This window comes from Calliphora vicina, chromosome 4, assembly GCF_958450345.1.
Source record: "Calliphora vicina chromosome 4, idCalVici1.1, whole genome shotgun sequence".
Taxonomy (NCBI): domain Eukaryota; kingdom Metazoa; phylum Arthropoda; class Insecta; order Diptera; family Calliphoridae; genus Calliphora; species Calliphora vicina.
Window position 1 is genome coordinate 119,228,598 of NC_088783.1, and position 16,490 is coordinate 119,245,087.

General features: G+C 28.1%; 4 protein-coding genes across 4 annotated transcripts in view; 2 read left to right on the plus strand and 2 right to left on the minus strand.

Moving 5' to 3' along the window:
* arg (arginase) overlaps nucleotides 1-2,114 on the plus strand; it is a 48,032-nt gene extending 45,918 nt beyond the window's left edge. Inside the window, exon 5 of the mRNA XM_065507995.1 lies at nucleotides 1,498-2,114. Coding sequence (XP_065364067.1) covers nucleotides 1,498-1,869 — 372 coding nt within the window. The 3' untranslated portion in view covers nucleotides 1,870-2,114. The remainder of the gene's footprint in view (nucleotides 1-1,497) is intronic.
* On the minus strand, nucleotides 2,032-3,772 carry LOC135957273 (endoplasmic reticulum-Golgi intermediate compartment protein 2). Its single transcript, XM_065507993.1, has 4 exons — nucleotides 3,574-3,772; nucleotides 2,678-3,424; nucleotides 2,458-2,607; nucleotides 2,032-2,399 (listed from the first exon to the last, which is right to left on the minus strand). The coding sequence occupies exons 1-4, from the start codon at nucleotides 3,692-3,694 to the stop codon at nucleotides 2,158-2,160; spliced, it is 1,260 nt and encodes a 419-aa protein (XP_065364065.1). The 5' UTR covers nucleotides 3,695-3,772; the 3' UTR covers nucleotides 2,032-2,157.
* A 134-nt stretch (nucleotides 3,773-3,906) lies between these two features.
* On the plus strand, nucleotides 3,907-4,989 carry Vlet (Valette). Its single transcript, XM_065507417.1, has 2 exons — nucleotides 3,907-4,095; nucleotides 4,158-4,989. Exons 1-2 carry the CDS (start codon nucleotides 4,064-4,066, stop codon nucleotides 4,780-4,782), a joined length of 657 nt encoding a protein of 218 aa, XP_065363489.1. The 5' UTR covers nucleotides 3,907-4,063; the 3' UTR covers nucleotides 4,783-4,989.
* Nucleotides 4,990-6,530: 1,541 nt separating this feature from the next.
* spdi (split discs) lies at nucleotides 6,531-15,029 on the minus strand. The gene is made up of 9 exons (XM_065506632.1): nucleotides 14,243-15,029; nucleotides 14,036-14,179; nucleotides 11,571-11,747; nucleotides 10,219-11,506; nucleotides 10,001-10,149; nucleotides 7,863-7,997; nucleotides 7,591-7,798; nucleotides 7,244-7,518; nucleotides 6,531-7,178 (listed from the first exon to the last, which is right to left on the minus strand). Exons 1-9 carry the CDS (start codon nucleotides 14,918-14,920, stop codon nucleotides 7,089-7,091), a joined length of 3,144 nt encoding a protein of 1,047 aa, XP_065362704.1. The 5' UTR covers nucleotides 14,921-15,029; the 3' UTR covers nucleotides 6,531-7,088.
* Between the last annotated feature and the right edge of the window lie 1,461 nt (nucleotides 15,030-16,490).

Genomic DNA, 16,490 nt, shown 5'->3' on the forward strand with positions numbered 1-16,490 from the left:
TTCTCATTATTCGTTTAAATTTTATAAAAAATTGCATATTTCAACTAATTTTCTTAAGCAATTCTCGAATGATGTAAATTTTTTCGATTAATCGAATATTTATTGAAACGGTTTGCCGAATAATCATCTAAATTTCTGTTTATATAACACAAATTTTGAATAAAATCTTTAAATATAAATAGAAAATGAAATTCTGCACAATTTTTGAATAAATTCTATATTTTTATTCGATTAATTTTTTAATCGATTAGTCGGTTTTCTCTTTATTCGTTTAGATTTTATAAAAAATTGTATATTTCAACTAATTTTCTTAAGCAATTCTCGTACATTTTTTCCATTAATCGAATATCTATTGAAACGGGTTTCCGAATAATCGTCTAAATTTCTATTTATATAAAAAACATTTTGAATAAAATCTTTAAATATAAATAGAAAATGAAATTATGCACAATTTTTAAATTAATTTTTTATTTTTATTCGATTAATTTTTTAATCGATTATTCGGTTTTCTCACTATTCGTTTAAATTTTATAAAAAATTCGATATTTTATATAATATTCATATGCAATTCCAGAATTTTGCAAATTCCTGCGATTAATCCAATATTTATTACAACGGTTTTCCGAATAATCGTCTACATTTCTGTTTATATAACAAAAAATTTAAATAAAATCTTTAAATATAAATAGAAAATGAAATTCTGCACAATTTTTAAATAAATTCTTTATTTTTATTCGATTAATTTTTTAATCGAATAATCGGTTTTCTCATTATTCGTTTAAATTTTATAAAAAATTGCATATTTTAACTAACATTCTTAAGCTATTCTAGAATGATGTAAAATTTTTCGATTAATCGAATATTTATTAAAACGGGTTTCCGAATAATCGTCTAAATTTCTGTTTATATAACAAACATTTTTATTAAAATCTTTAAATATAAATAGAAAATGAAATTTTTAAATAAATTCCGATTTTTTTATTCGATTAATTTTTTAATCGATTATTCGATTTTCTTATTATTCGTTTAAATTTTATAAAAAATTGCATATTTTAACTAATATTTTTAATCTATTCTCGAATTATGTAAATTTTTTCGATTAATCAAATATTTATTAAAACGGTTTTTCGAATAATCGTCCAAATTTCTGTTTATATAACAAAATATTGGAATAAAATCTTTAAATATAAATAGAAAATTAAATTCTGCAAAAGTTTTAAATAAATTCTTTATTTTTATTCGATTCATTTTTTAATCAATTATTCGGTTTTCTTATTATTCGTTTAAATTTTATAAAAAATTATATGTTTTAACTAATATTTTTATGTAAATTTTTTCGATTAATCGAATATTTTGATCATAAACATGAATAATTTTAAAAATCAGATTTAAATTTGATTAAAGCTTGTATTAAATTTACACATACCCTTGTCCAGTCTTGAGTTTTAAATGAACATTTTGTATAATCCATTCCTTTTACTTTCTTTTCTCTTCCAGTCCGTCGATAAATATGGCATTGCTAAAATTATGGAAATGACCCTGGATGCTTTGGATGTTAATAACAAAATACACGTTAGTTTTGATGTGGATGCTTTGGACAGTAAGGTGGCGCCCAGTACTGGTACCGCCGTTTATGGTGGTTTATCTTTGCGCGAGGGCATCTATATAGTGGAGAGTTTAAGTGAGACTAAACGAGTACAAGGTGTAGACTTGGTTGAACTCAATCCTAGCTTGGGCTCAGCACAAGATGTGAAAACATCGGTATCGGCCACCATGGAAATATTGAAAACCATATGCGGGGGTTATAGACGTAAAGGAAATTATGAAAATATAGATGAAAGTCGAGTTAATATTAAAATGATGGACTGAATTGATTTGTAAATGCTAGCCCATATATTCACAGACAATTTTTAAATTTAAGAACATTTCCATACAATATTTGTTTTATAAATTTAAAAACTGTTTATGAATATTAAATGCAAATTGCTTGTTATTGTACTACTAATAAAACTGCCTTAAATTGTACAATAATTTTTTTTTAATTTTATTATTACTTTTTATTGTTAATAATAAGACAATTTACAAAAATAAAAAATAAACAAAACATGAGAAAATTTGGAGATTCTTTAGTATTAGAAAGAGATATAACAAATATAATTATTCCTTGGAGTTGGTGGGCAATATAGCAGTCACCTGGGCAGACATTTTATTAGCATTGCTTATCAAATCATTTGTGACCACAACTGGAGGTGGTACAGAGGAATGAGCGGGTACTGGTAATGTTGCTGGAGCTAAAGGACTATGCTCGGGAGTTTCCTTGAGACGTTTGTGCAGCAGTTGAGGAGCAAACGATTGCAAAAGAATTTTATGCATGGAAACCAATACATAATTTAAAATGCCTAAAAGTTTTATGTTAAAAAAAAAAATTAAAATTTTCAAAGTTTTTTAAAAACTTACCTGATATAACTATAATACCCGCTATTATGGAACATAAACGTATTATAAATTGTATTAAATTATCACGATCGGTGCGCACAATGATTCTCAAAGCCGACCAATCATATTTAAAATAAATGCCAGGATTTCCATATGAATTTTGTACAGGATCTTTAAAAAGTTTCAATATAAACTAAAATCTACTCAAGTCTTAATAAATGTATAAAAGAAAACGACTTACCCAATACCCGTTTATTTTCGGTTACCGAATACTGATAGGTGTTGATGGTGGAAAACGTATTGTGTATTTCAGTGGGTACAATATTAAGAAAATACTGAACGGTGGTCTCTTCTTCTGTTATATAGATTTCGTCACCCTCCAAGGGCTGCACTATATGCTTGGAATATTGGCCAAAACTTAAACGATTTATGCGATGAGTAAAATTTGCCGGCATTCTACGAAAACCAATCATTAAATGGTCACCAAATAGATCAACCACCGGCATGGCACCACCCACCAAATGCAAAACACCGGCCACCTTATTTATACCCAAAGTACCATGCAAACGGCAGGCATCATATTGATCTTCCGGCACCGGTTTGCCATTATCCCCCAAGGCCTGTTCATGTGCCTCATTGCTCTTAATCATATCCTTGAAAAGGATATCAGCTATGGAATGATATTGTTCTCGACGATAATGATTCAGATATTGTTGGCGCTCAAAGGCGGCACGATCGTCTGGCGTTAATTGCCACCATACCCCTTGACGTTGTAAGGTGCCATAGGCAAAAACATCTTGTTGCGTTTCATCCATTAAATCAACACCTGATAATGAACTGCAGGGCATGGCTACGGTTATGTCCACATGCATTTGCACTTTTTCCGTGTCTATATCTGCCTCAAATTGATATTTTAATTTGGCATCTTTATAGAACATAACTTCTTTGTAGATTAGGAATATAATCAGTAAACGACTGATAAGGGATACTGAAAATAGACGAAGATTAAAAAACTCATAAAACGTTTCCTAATTTGTTTTTTTTTCGAACCCTGCTTAGTTATTTTTAAAACCCGCAACCTGTCTTCGCACAACAAAGAGAATGAATGAAAAACAACAACAACAAACATTTACTTACAAGTGCCACCAATTTCTGAGGTCTCTGTATATTTTTCCGGCACTTTCTTAAAAGCATCTAAATTCTTGGCCAATTCGATTAAATTGTTTTTATCACCACGATAACGTAAAGTAGCCGACATTTTTGCACCATAAAAACACTATTTCACACTTTATTTACACAAAAAACAGCAATATTTACACTAAAAACTAAAACATTCAGAGAGAAAAAATTACACGTCTTGCAAATGAGATAAACAAAAAACATCATTCACAATAGTGACATAAAGAAAATAAACAGGGTTGCATTTTTCATAATTACTAGAGATGACACTTTTAAGAAAATGAAGGAAAAGAAAGAAATGACAGATTAAAATCAAAACATTAGTTTGTTATTGTTTTACTTGAAAGGATTGTAAAAAGGCCATAAAAAGGAACAGGAAACTGTGAAATAATTGTTTTATTACATTTTTATATAAAATTTTAGAGAGAGAACTAAAGACAGGACAATAATGAGCATTAATTGGATTAAAATAACCGATAGGTAAAATTTATTATCATAAATTTGTTATAGACTAGTAAATGTTTAATTTTAATACCTTGCAGAGCTCGTGAAGGCATAAAAATCATCAACTCTTTACCTTACAACACCTTTAGCACGGTGCTGCAATATGTGCACCGTCAAATGATTAATAGCAATACGGCTGGTGATTCCTCCGAAGAGGGCATTTCCTCTTCGGCAGAAAATGAAAATGCTTTAGAGGAACTGGAGCGTTTAGTGGGTGTTCCCCGGCCCGATTTCCTACTATTGATTAAAACATTTTCCTATATTTTAAGACGCACCAGTACTTACATCATTAAACCCTCTTTGCTGCAGGCCGAATTGCGTGACAAACTGCAATTGCAAGATGAGGCCAAAATCGATGCCATTGTACGTTTGTGGGTAAGACAAACCACACCCATTATGAATAATTTAGCTAGTGATCGTTATGAATCAAATGAAGTGGCCGATGTAGCCTGGAAACTCAATGTGGAGATCTCCTCACAGTGCCAGCAGCGTGAAAAATCTGCCTTGGCTGTGTTGCAGTTGAAAACTGGTGCCGGCGAAGATATTAATTTAGAAATGAATCATGAAGAGTTGTTGCAATTGTATCAGCAATTTGAGTGCATACAAAATGAATTGGATGCCATGAATGCTCAGCCCAAACAATTGGCAAAAAGTCAAAATTAGACTTAAATATTTAATAAAATATATATAAAAATATACATATGTATAGTATATTGGAAATGAGGTTGTTGTTTACATTACTATAGAGTATTGTTAAGAAAAATAAAATTAAAACTTTTTTGTTACTTTTAAGGAATATTTAAGAAAAACAAAATAAAGTTGGGAATTATATAAAAAATTAATTATTGATTGATACTTATATGAAAATAAGAGTTTTATTGAAGATTAAAGGGTAGAAATTAAACTTTATTTAAGATTTAAATAAAATTTTCCAAGGTGTACAAATTAAATTGGAATTTTTTTGTAAATTTTTGAATGAATTTATTTTGAGGTTAGAAATATTTTTTTTTTTAATTTGGTTTGGAAATGAGAAAATAAAAATGGATTATTAGTTAGAAACTAGATTGAAATGTATTAAAAGTTAAGGAAACTATTCAACGATAAAATTTGACAACTTTTTTCATCAAGCAGCTCACTTGGGTCCAATCAAAACTGATCCCTTTGTGATACCAACCAAAATGTAAACAGCAGGGTACTTATTCGGCTTCCGTTGTTTCCAAGTTGAACCAACCAGATTCTCTGATGAAGGAATGGATTCGTCTCAGATTCATTATTGATAACTCATCTAAAGACGAGAGGAAGGAGGTGTTTAGGTGAGTTTCCACCCCCATCCCTTTGTCTTTCAAATCCAAATTCAAGACTAACTCAACTACACCTCTTCTATAAACACGGGCTATTTTATTTAAATAAGACTATACGTTTAGAAATTACAGATTCCCTCATTACGGCCGCCTGACGCACATTGTCAAACAGTTCTTCCTAAACTCAGGTATTGCAGTATCAAGAAGTCTTTGAAATACTGGCCATGTGATCCTTTTGGGATTTTGGTCTTGCATGCGGTTCTCGTCAGCACCCAAATGAGCTAGCTGGCAGCTATTATAATCTAACCTGGTATCTGAAGTATTGTTCTAACTGGAAGATTTTCCCCCAGAAAAAAGACCTATAGGTAACAGTTATACTGTTTAATAACAAGAAATGTATACTTTACAACAATCTTTGTTAATCAAACCTGTCACAGAATTCCATTCCGATCGAATTAATGCCGTATTTCGCTTCTTCAGAAAATGTAAAACAAAAATTTCAAGGTGGAATTGATAGTTTATGGTAATTACTTGTTTTTCTAAAAACTTCACTCAGTTTAAGCTATATATAGTCTTGTTTATAATTTAAACTAGTCTAGTTTACAGCTTAGTCTAGTGTACAGTTTAAAGTATAGTCTTGTTTATAGTTCAAATTACAGTCTAGTTTATAATCCAGTCTATCGTCTAGTTAAGAATTGAAACTATAGTCTAGTTTATGTTTTAAACAATATTATAGTCTATAGTTTAAACAAGAGTCTAGTTTATAGATTAAACTATAGTCTACTTTAAGCTACAGTTTAGTTACGAGTTTAAACTATAGTCTGGTTTATAAGATAAACAATACTCTAGTCTACAGTTTAAACTATAGTCTTGCTTATAGGCAAATTTACAGTTTAAACTAGTTTAGTTTCGAATATAGAGAGTTGTTTAAACTATAGTCTGATAGTCTGGTTTAAACTAGTTAGTCGATAGTCTAGTTTAGAGTTAATCTACAGTATAGTATTTTATCAGATTAATCCCCAAAAACAAATTACATATTATTAAAATTCAAGTTGTTTTCCGCCTTAAACCCCTTGATTATTCTGTTTCACTGCCAAAATAAAACTAAAATTTATATATATTTTGTATTTATTTGAATAATTTTTTAAATTTTTCGTTTATTTCTCTTTTTTATCAAAAATAAATTAAAATTCTTTTTTTTAGTAATTGGTGTTGTGGTTTTTGTTTTGTTTAGTAGCAATATTTACATTTTTTTTGTTGTTTGTTTTAATTCTTAATAAATTTATTATGAATATTTTATTTAATAAAAATATATAAAATAAATAATAAAATTATAAGAAAGGGCGGTCCTAAAATGACAACAAAGAGAAACTAAAAACATAAAAATAACAAACATAAGAAAAAAAAACTAAAATTTGGTTTGTAGTTTTTAAATTTAAAAATAATAATAAGAAAAAAAAAATCAGGGCAAGTCTTATAATTAATAAAAAATTAAATAAAATTAATAACATTTAATATATACCAAGTGTTAACAATAAAAATAAGCCAACATTTGTTTTTTATTTTGTTTAAATATACGATTAAATTAAATTTAATATTAATATTAAGGTTAATATAATAGTTAAAGGTAAAAATAGTAAGAGTATGAATAGACAATTAGAAATAAATTTAAGTTTCAAAATGTTTATAAATAGCAGTAACATAAGACATTACTTGAGTCCAATCGGGACGTTCAATTTGACACATGTCATTGATATTCTAAAAATAAATGAAAATGTAAATAAAACTTTTGATTTAAAAAAAAAAAATATTTAGTATCTTACCAAAGTTGTGGTTATGCCCACCGATTCGGCAGCCGCAAATGCCAAAGAAAAGTTACGTCGTTTATTGGTTGGACTTAAAGTATCATAAGGAATGCGATCCGGTAAATAGGAATGTAAAATTGCACAAAATGCTAAACCATCATTCCAGGATGAGCTGAAATTTGTGATGTCGATATTGCGATAGCCTACGGTTTTATTCTGACACCATTTCAATAAAGCATTACGCTTGGAACCACCATTTTTGGCCAGCATATTTAAGGGATCCTTACGTTCGCCTTGCAAAAATAAAAATTAAAAGAAATTATATAAAAATTTAAAGTATGTATTGAAAAAACAAAAAAACTTACCACTTAACAATGATTTGGAGACATTATTTAAACTACTAATGTGTATATTTGATTGCTGCTGTTGTTGTTCCCTTAAAGGACCTTTGGTTGTTGTGGTATTCAATGAGGATACCAATGATGTTGTGGTATTATTTGTATTTGGTGTACAAGCTGCCGTTGTCGTTGTTGTGTTATTTAAGCTGCCTATCAAAGGAGTTAAACGAGAAACCTAAAAGAATGGGGGTATATAATGAATGGCTGAAGTTTAATTATGATTTCTGTGCAACACTTACATTCTCTGACCAGTCTGCTGTATTGGTATTTGTATTGCCCAGAGGCATAGTACTGGTTGTTATTTCGGGTGTAGTGTTACTATTTAAGCTGGAGGAAGAACTGTAACGAGATTCTGGTTCTTCCGGTTTAGCAGTCTAAAACAAAATAAATAAAAAAAATCATTAATTAAATAAGATTCAAAAGAGAAAGATTTTATTCAAAATGTTTGTTATATAAACAGAAATATAGACGATTATTCGGAAACCCGTTGCAATAAATATTCGAGAAATCGAAAAAATTTACATCATTCGAAAATAGCTTAAAAATATTAGGTAAAATATCGATTTTATTTTACAAAATTTAAACGAATAATAAAAAAACCGAATAATTGTTTAAAAAAATAATCGAATAAAAATTTAAAATTTATTTAAAAATTGTGCAAAATTTAATTTTCTATTTATATTTAAAGATTTTATTCAAAATTATTGTTATATAAACAGAAATATAAACGATTATTCGGAAACCCGTTTCAATAAATATTCGATTAATCGAAAAAATTTACATCATTCGAAAATGGCTTTAGAATATTGGTTAAAATATGTAATTTTTTTTATAAAATTTAAACGAATAATAAGAAAATCAAATAATCGATTAAAAAATTAATCGAATAAAAATTTAAAATTTATTTCAAAATTGTGCAAAATTTCATTTTCTATTTATATTTAAATTTTTTGTTATATAAACAGAAATGTAGACGATTATTCGGAAACCCGTTTCAATAAATATTCGATTAATCGAAAAAATTTACATCATTCGTGAATAGCTTTAGAATATTAGTTAAAATATGCAATTTTTTATAAAATTTAAACGAATAGTGAGAAAACCAAATAATCGATTAAAAAATTAATCGAATAAAAATTTAAAATTTATTTCAAAATTGTGCAAAATTTCATTTTCTATTTATATTTAAAGATTTTATACAAAATTTTTGTTATATAAACAGAAATTTAGACGATTATTCGGAAAACCGTTTTAATAAATATTGAATTAACCGAAGAAATTTTCAAAATTCTGTAATTGCATAAGAATATTAGGTTAAATATCGATTTCTTTTACAAAATTTAAACATTATATTAGGGAAAACCGAATAATCGATTAAAAACTGAATCGAATATAGTTTAGAGTTTAAACTATAGTCTAGAGTTTAAACTATAGTTTAGAGTTTAAACTATAGTTTAGTTTAGAGTTTAAACTATAGTTTAGTTTAGAGTTTAAATTATAGTTTAGTTTAGAGTTTAAACTATAGTTTAGAGTTTAAACTATAGTTTAGAGTTTAAACTATAGTTTAGAGTTTAAACTATAGTTTAGAGTTTAAACTTTAGTTTAGAGTTTAAACTATAGTTTAGAGTTTAAACTATAGTTTAGTTTAGAGTTTAAACTATAGTTTAGTTTAGAGTTTAAATTATAGTTTAGTTTAGAGTTTAAATTATAGTTTAGTTTAGAGTTTAAATTATAGTTTAGTTTAGAGTTTAAACTATAGTTTAGAGTTTAAACTATAGTTTAGAGTTTAAACTATAGTTTAGAGTTTAAACTATAGTTTAGAGTTTAAACTATAGTTTAGTGTTTAAACTATAGTTTAGAGTTTAAACTATAGTTTAGTTTAGAGTTTAAACTATAGTTTAGTTTAGATTTTAACTATAGTTTAGAGTTTAAACTATAGTTTAGAGTTTAAACTATAGTTTAGAGTTTAAACTATAGTTTAGAGTTTAAACTATAGTTTAGAGTTTAAACTATAGTTTAGAGTTTAAACTATAGTTTAGAGTTTAAACTATACTTTATAGTTTAGACTATACTTTATAGTTTAGACTATACTTTATAGTTTAGACTATTATCTATTTCATTGTTTAAGCTATATTCTAATTCATAGTTTAAACTGTAGTTTATAGTTTAAACAATATTCTAGTTAAAAGTTTAAAGTCTGGTTTATAGTTTAAACTATAGTCTAGTTTTTAGTCTATAACCAAATGTATGTCCAAGCCTAAAGTCTAGTCTAGAGTCTACTTCCTAATTAAGGCCATAGTATATTTCTTAGTTTAAACTATAGTCTGGTTAACAGTTTAAACTATAGTCTGTTATGTTATCTATATATATTTATTACCTGTTTATTATTTTCTATACTCTCGATTAAAGTCTTCACCGACAGTCTGGAGTCCTGTCTTGAAAAGCTGCCAATTTTACTGCGTCTAGAGGCCATTTCCTGTTGCACGGTCGTTAAAACAGATTGCTGGGTTTCAGTTTGTTGTTGTTCTGTAACAAAGCCATTAGAGATAAATAATAACACAAATTTTTACAAAGTAAAATGTATTTCAAACTCACGTTGTTTGGTTAATTTTTCAATTTGTTGCTCTAGCATGCGTATCTTTTCCTTTTGGGTTTTATTATCCAAAACTAATTGTTCGCGAGCACTTAAAGCTTCAGTCTTAAAATCATTGGCCACACGCACCGTCATCAATAGATCCGACTGGAACTGCTGCCATTCTTCTATCTCCTGTTTGCGCAACTGCTGCAAATCCTCCAATTGTGTTTGAGTATCGTTGAGTTTACGCTCCATTTCGGCCAGATGTTTTTGTGTTTCCGCCAATAAATTTTGTAGTTGAGTTTTATCTTCTTGGTGGCATTTACATTGAACTTGTAGCTCAGATGTGGTTTCGTTAAGTTGTTGATTTTCCAGCGAGAGTTTGTCTTTTTCTTGCTGCAGCTGCTCAAAACGATATTCGAGATGTGAGAGAGCACATTTGTTATTGTTTTTGGTGACTTTAAGCTCCTCCGTAACATCGGTTAGTTGTTCTTTGAGGCGTCTTGCTTCGGCCTGGCTGCGTGAGGATTGATCTTGCAATTCAGCCACTTTTTCCTCTAATACATCCTTTTCTTTGCGTGCTGTATCTAGCAAATCACTTAGATCAGTTTTATCTCCTCGTGCCAAGTCTTGTTCGAGTTCTTCTATTTTGGCTTTGGCATTTTCCAGTAGAGTGGTTAAACGATTGATTTCTATGAGACCATGGGAGATTTCCTCTTTGGCTGTTAACAGCTGGCTTTCCATTTGTTTGCGTTGAGCATGTTCGTTATCAATGGAAGATTCTAACAGAGCAATACGTTCACGCAGACGAGACTGTTCTAGGTTTTGAGCTTCATGAGTTTGACGCATTTCCTGTAATTCACCATTCAATTCTTCGTGTTTCACTAAAACCGCCTCACGTTCGTCTTGAGCACTTTTTATTAAATCCATCAACTTCTTTTCACGCTCCGTATTGGCTACTTCCTCGGCGGCACTATTCTGTTTGGCATCTCTTAGCAAAAGTTCTTGTAGATTATTGATTTGTGTTCGAGAGTCATTAAGTTTTTCGGTTTGTCGACATAACGATTGAAACAAAACATCTTTTTCTTCGGCCAAACGTTCGTTTTCGGCATGAGCATCGGTTAGTTGCACTTGCAGATCGGCTAATTCCTGTAGAGTGGCTTGCAATTCTTCATTGGTCGAGTAATGGGTTTCTTCCATTTGTATGATTTTGTCCTGCAAACAAGCTACAGATATTTCACTAGACGACGAGTGTTTATCCCAGTCGGGTGTAAGGCAAGGAGTGCCACCATTATCGTTGTCTGTGGACTGTTTAGAAAAAAGCAAAAGATACATTAGTTTAAGTTTAATTTTGGCAAGTTTTTCTACTTACTGTGGGTAGTGCTATAGAAGCTGGTGCTGAACTATGCAAACGCTGTGAATCTTGTATGATTTGATGTTTTTCCGCATCAGATAGAGGAGAATTAACCACGTCTCTTAAGCGATTTCTTAATGATTCATTTTCATATTTCAAATTGGCAATTTCCAATTGATTTTTCTCTTGGACACTCTAGAGCGAAATGATTGGAAAATCAAATGATTAATATAAATAAATAAACAAGTAATTTAACACCCACTACAAAGAGAAGACTACCCCAAAGGGAAGTATTATTGCAAAAATGCATGCTTTGACTACAAACCAGTCAGTCGTCATGCTTTTCCTGTATTTAACATTTTAAATCTATTATTTAGTGGATTGTTTTGTTGCTCTTTTTTTGATGAGCTCCTAGCTGTTTTAGTTGATTTATTTTCTATTATTCTTTATGATAATAGTTTGTTGTTTTATTTATTGTTGATAGATTTGTGGTTTCAAGTTAAGTTTTGTGTTATTGAGCTTCTTTTCTTAACATTTTTCGAATGAAATGTTTTCGAATTGTGGTTTCATGACTGACTAAACAGAACAAATATCTTAAAGTCTCGTTTTTCTAACATGTGAATTAAATATCAAATTTTCAATGAAGAGGCAAAAGAAACTCGTATTCTATAAAATTAATCATTTAGTTTTAAACTAAACTTTCGAATAAACGGTTGATTACAAAATTTAAGAAATTCTTAAAAAAAAGTATTTAAAAATAAAATTGAGACTTTATTTTTATTCACTCTTCATAATTTGACATCTTAGCCAGGAATGGAAAATTGTGTTATTAAAAATTAAACTTTTGTTTCTTAATTGTGAAAGAAATATCTAATTTTTGGGCGTTTTTAAAACTTAACGAAACCTAATATTTTAAACTAAGAATAAAAAAATTTATATTTTTCATTATTTGATTAATATAGACAAACAAACTTTTTAAATTTAGAGAAAAATTATTTTTTTACAATTTAAAAAACTTAATGAAACTTTATTTTCTAAACCCAGAATTTTTGATTTGAGATTTTTATATATTCATTTAACCTACATAAACTTTTGTTTAAATCTAGAAAAAAAATAATTTTTAGACAAATTATAAAACATAACGAAACTTTTATTTTTAAACTGAACGAAATAAAACACATTTTTTTCCTATTTAGTTATAATTACATGAATCTAAATTTAATTGTTAAAAAATTTCGAATTTTGAGGCAATTTTTAAAACTTAACGAAACTTTATTTTTTTAACCAAGAATTTTCGTAAAGAGATTTTTATATATTCTTTTAAGCTAAAAATACTTTAATTCAAATCTAGAAAAAAAATAATTTTTGCTCAAATAATAAAACTTAACGAAACTTTATTTTTTTAAATAAACGAAATAACACTTAATTTTTTCCATTTTAGTTATAATTACTTGACCCTCTATAAAATTCTAAAGAAATTTTATAATTTTTGTCAATTTTGAAAACTTAACGAAACTTTATTTTTGAGCCCAGAATTTTGAAAAAAATAAAATTTATATAATCGTTTATTGCAGATAGAATACAGTTTAAATCTACAAAAATATATATTTTTGCACTAGTAATAAAACTTAACGAAACTTTACTTTTTTAACAAATTATAAAATATTTATATTTTTCCATTTCAGTAATAATTACATGACATTCTATTGAAATCTAAAGAAATATAAAAATTTATTTAAATTTTTAAAACCTACCGAAAATTTATTTCTTAAATTAAGAATTTCCGAAAAGAGATTTTTATATATTCTTTTAACTTATATAAACTTTAGTTTGAATCAATTTAATTTTTCTAATTTAGACGATTTAAAAAAATTAACGAATCTTTAGTTTTTAAACTGAACGAAATAAATCATAGTTGTTTCCATTTTAGTTATAATTACATGATAATCTTATTAATTCTAAAGAAATATTTAGTCTTTTAAAAACTTTTAAAACTTAACGAAACTTTAGTTTTTAAACCAACAATTTTTAAATTGAGATTTTTATATATTTGTTTAGCAGAAATAAGCTTCTAATTAAATCTATCAAAAAATCATATTTTTGATGAATTAAATAAAAAACTTAACGAATCTTTATTTTTTTAATTGTTCTTAAACAAAATAATTTTCTTGGTAATTTGTAAAAAAAATATGTAATAATTCAATTAATTCTAATGATTAAAAAGCTTAATTTTATTACATGTTTTTAGTGATTAAACAACTTAAGGAAACTATTCAATGTAAAAATTTAAATTTTCTATTAATTTCCTTATTATATTCAAAGATATTATAATATTACAATTATTTCCATCTCTGTTTTTCATTTGTCTAGTATTTTCCTAAAAACAATGTACTAACTTTGCCATCCCTGTTGTTTACTATTTTTTTTAATCCTTCTCTTTGTTTTTTTTTTTCTTTTCTGTAAATTCTTCTTCAACCACTCACCTGCATTTTCATAAGTTCCTGTTTTAGTTTGGTCACTTCATTTTGATACGGCAGCAATTCGTTGACACGTGATTCTGCCAGCAGTTTTTCACGACCCAAACGATCCAATTGTGTTTGCAGCTCCTGCATTTTGCTATTGGTAGCCTAAAATCCAGGAAAATGACAATAAATTAAAAGAAAACAGAAAAATTATAAACAAAAATTTACCTCTAATATTTGTTGCTGTTCGTTATTTAACAATTGATAACTGGCAGCAGCTGCAGCAGCCATAAATGCCGGATTTATGGTATACAAATCACTGGCCACATTATTGCCCGAGGAGTTAGCAGCCGTGTTCGAAGATATAGCTGGATTAGAGTGTGATGATGTTATGGAAGAGGCCGGATTGAAATTATTATTCTTAACAGTGCCCACCGCAGAACTTTGTTGACCTGGTACTACAGCAGCCATTGAAGACATTACATCGCTTGCAGCCGTAGACTTTTTATTAGTTGTTGGAGCAACCGGCAAAGGTTTGGGTTGTTTTTGCCCTTTTTTGGGTGTGCTGCCCTTTTTTGTCTTGTGCGGCAAAGTATTGGCGTGCTGTGAGTTAGCCTTATTATTTTCCAAACTTTGTGTATGCGTCAATTGATCGTCACCCACATCCACTCCCCTTTCCGCCGAAGAATCTACAATGTTTACTAAGGGATTTTGTGGGGCTGGATAGAATTTCGTTGATGATGATGCAGCGGCCGAGTTTTGTTTGTCTTCGTTGTCAATGGCGGTATTGAGGGACTGGGTGGACTGGGATTTATTGCGATTGTTGTTACTGGAATGTTTCGTTGATGAGGAGGAGTTTTGAGAGGGCGTCTGTCCTCTACGGAACAGTGATTTTAATTTAATCATTTTAGTAAAAAAAATTTGTCAAATGTTTTGGATTTTAGAAAGATTTTTTCGTTTGTTTTTTAAACACTTCTTTTTTGTTACACTTCTCCCAACAATGAATAAAATATTTCGTTATTTTGTTTCGTAGTATAGTTTTTTATAAAACTTTTTTATAAATTAATGATTCATTTTGTTTAGTTTTTCTTTATTTTTTTTTGATTTTCCTTAATACGTTTGTTTTCTATAAATTTTTCAATATTTTTTAATATTAACTAATGTTGCTTGTTTATTTAATGTTTCTTTTTTGTAAATACTTATTTTGTATTCCAAAAACTACGTGCTTTTAATTTCATTTATTATTATTAATACAAAACTATTCATTGACAAAATACTTGAGTGCTTGAATATGTAAATAAAATACAAAGTAAAATACAGGAAGAAAGAGAAATCTGTATTAGGAAAGCCAAGCAAGACGTGTATTGCCTTTTAAATCTGTTTATTTTATTTAATTTTTTCAACAAATTCCAAGATGCAATTCGAAAAAGATCTTAAAAGAAATAAAAACAAACTGGAGAGATTGAGAGAATGTACAAAAATGTTTAAAAGAAAACAAGAAAAATGTTAGAAAAACATTTTCATGTTTAAAATAAACACTGTTAATAACATTTTTAAGAATTAAAATTTGGTGTGGCCAAAAATGGATTATCTAATTTTCATTTATTATTAACATTCCATTAATTTGTTAAAATTTCTTTATTAATATCATTTCTTATTGTATTTCCTTTTAAATTTAGGAAATTACTTTAATTTTAGTTAAACAGTCATCATTTGTTTACAACAGGTATGTCTTCATTTAGAACCCTTAACATTATGGCAACTCTGTTAATTCTGTTTATTACTGTTATCTAACATTCTATTGTTCTGCCTCTTTCGTAATATCTCTCACATACAAGAACAACAAAAACAAAAGGGTCTTTTTTTGTTTTGTTTATCAACAAAAGAAACCGTTAAAGCTGTGTTATGCGATTTTATTGATAACAAACAGATATAAATAAATAAAATAAACAAAAGAATGGTTAAATTAGAATTATTTGAAACAATAACAACAAGTTTTATCTGTTTATCTCTTGGCATGTTTAAAGGTAATTGATATTGTAAAATCATTATTATGTACTGGCATTACTCACTAACTGAATGAGTGACTGGTGGGGCTGGCATTTTATATGTACGTGTTTGATTAAAACGAAGTAGAAAAAATAAATAACAAGAGAAAGAGTATTAGAGAAAGGGAGCCTAAAATATGGCGCTGTCATCTGTTGAGTTTTAATAAATGAAATTTTGTATGGAGGTACTTTTTTTGCTGGCATGTTTATTTTGTACTCGTTTGTACATACCCAAAGAAATTTTTGGATTTGTTGTTGCCAGGGTTGGAAAAATTGACAGGTTTTGGGAATTTATTTCCAAAATTAATTTAAAAACAAGGAAATTTAGCAATTTACAAACAAATTAAAGAAAATTAGTTGCCTTTAAAAGTTATTTAGCCTCAGACATCATGAAATCTGGTTATTTTTTTAAACTGTTTAAAAGAATT

Coding starts and splice junctions, on each gene's coding strand:
- Vlet (XM_065507417.1), top strand. CDS start 4,064: ATGAGCATTAATTGGATTAAAATAACCGATAG. Junction 4,096..4,157: donor TGGATTAAAATAACCGATAG/GTAAAATTTATT, acceptor AATACCTTGCAG/AGCTCGTGAAGGCATAAAAA.
- spdi (XM_065506632.1), bottom strand. CDS start 14,920: ATGATTAAATTAAAATCACTGTTCCGTAGAGGACAGACGCCCTCTCAA. Junction 11,748..14,035: donor AGGAACTTATGAAAATGCAG/GTGAGTGGTTGA, acceptor ATTTCGCTCTAG/AGTGTCCAAGAGAAAAATCA. Junction 10,150..10,218: donor TGAAAAATTAACCAAACAAC/GTGAGTTTGAAA, acceptor GCTTTGTTACAG/AACAACAACAAACTGAAACC.
- LOC135957273 (XM_065507993.1), bottom strand. CDS start 3,694: ATGTCGGCTACTTTACGTTATCGTGGTGATAAAAACAATTTAATCGAA. Junction 2,608..2,677: donor CGAAAATAAACGGGTATTGG/GTAAGTCGTTTT, acceptor AACTTTTTAAAG/ATCCTGTACAAAATTCATAT. Junction 2,400..2,457: donor GGGTATTATAGTTATATCAG/GTAAGTTTTTAA, acceptor TAAAACTTTTAG/GCATTTTAAATTATGTATTG.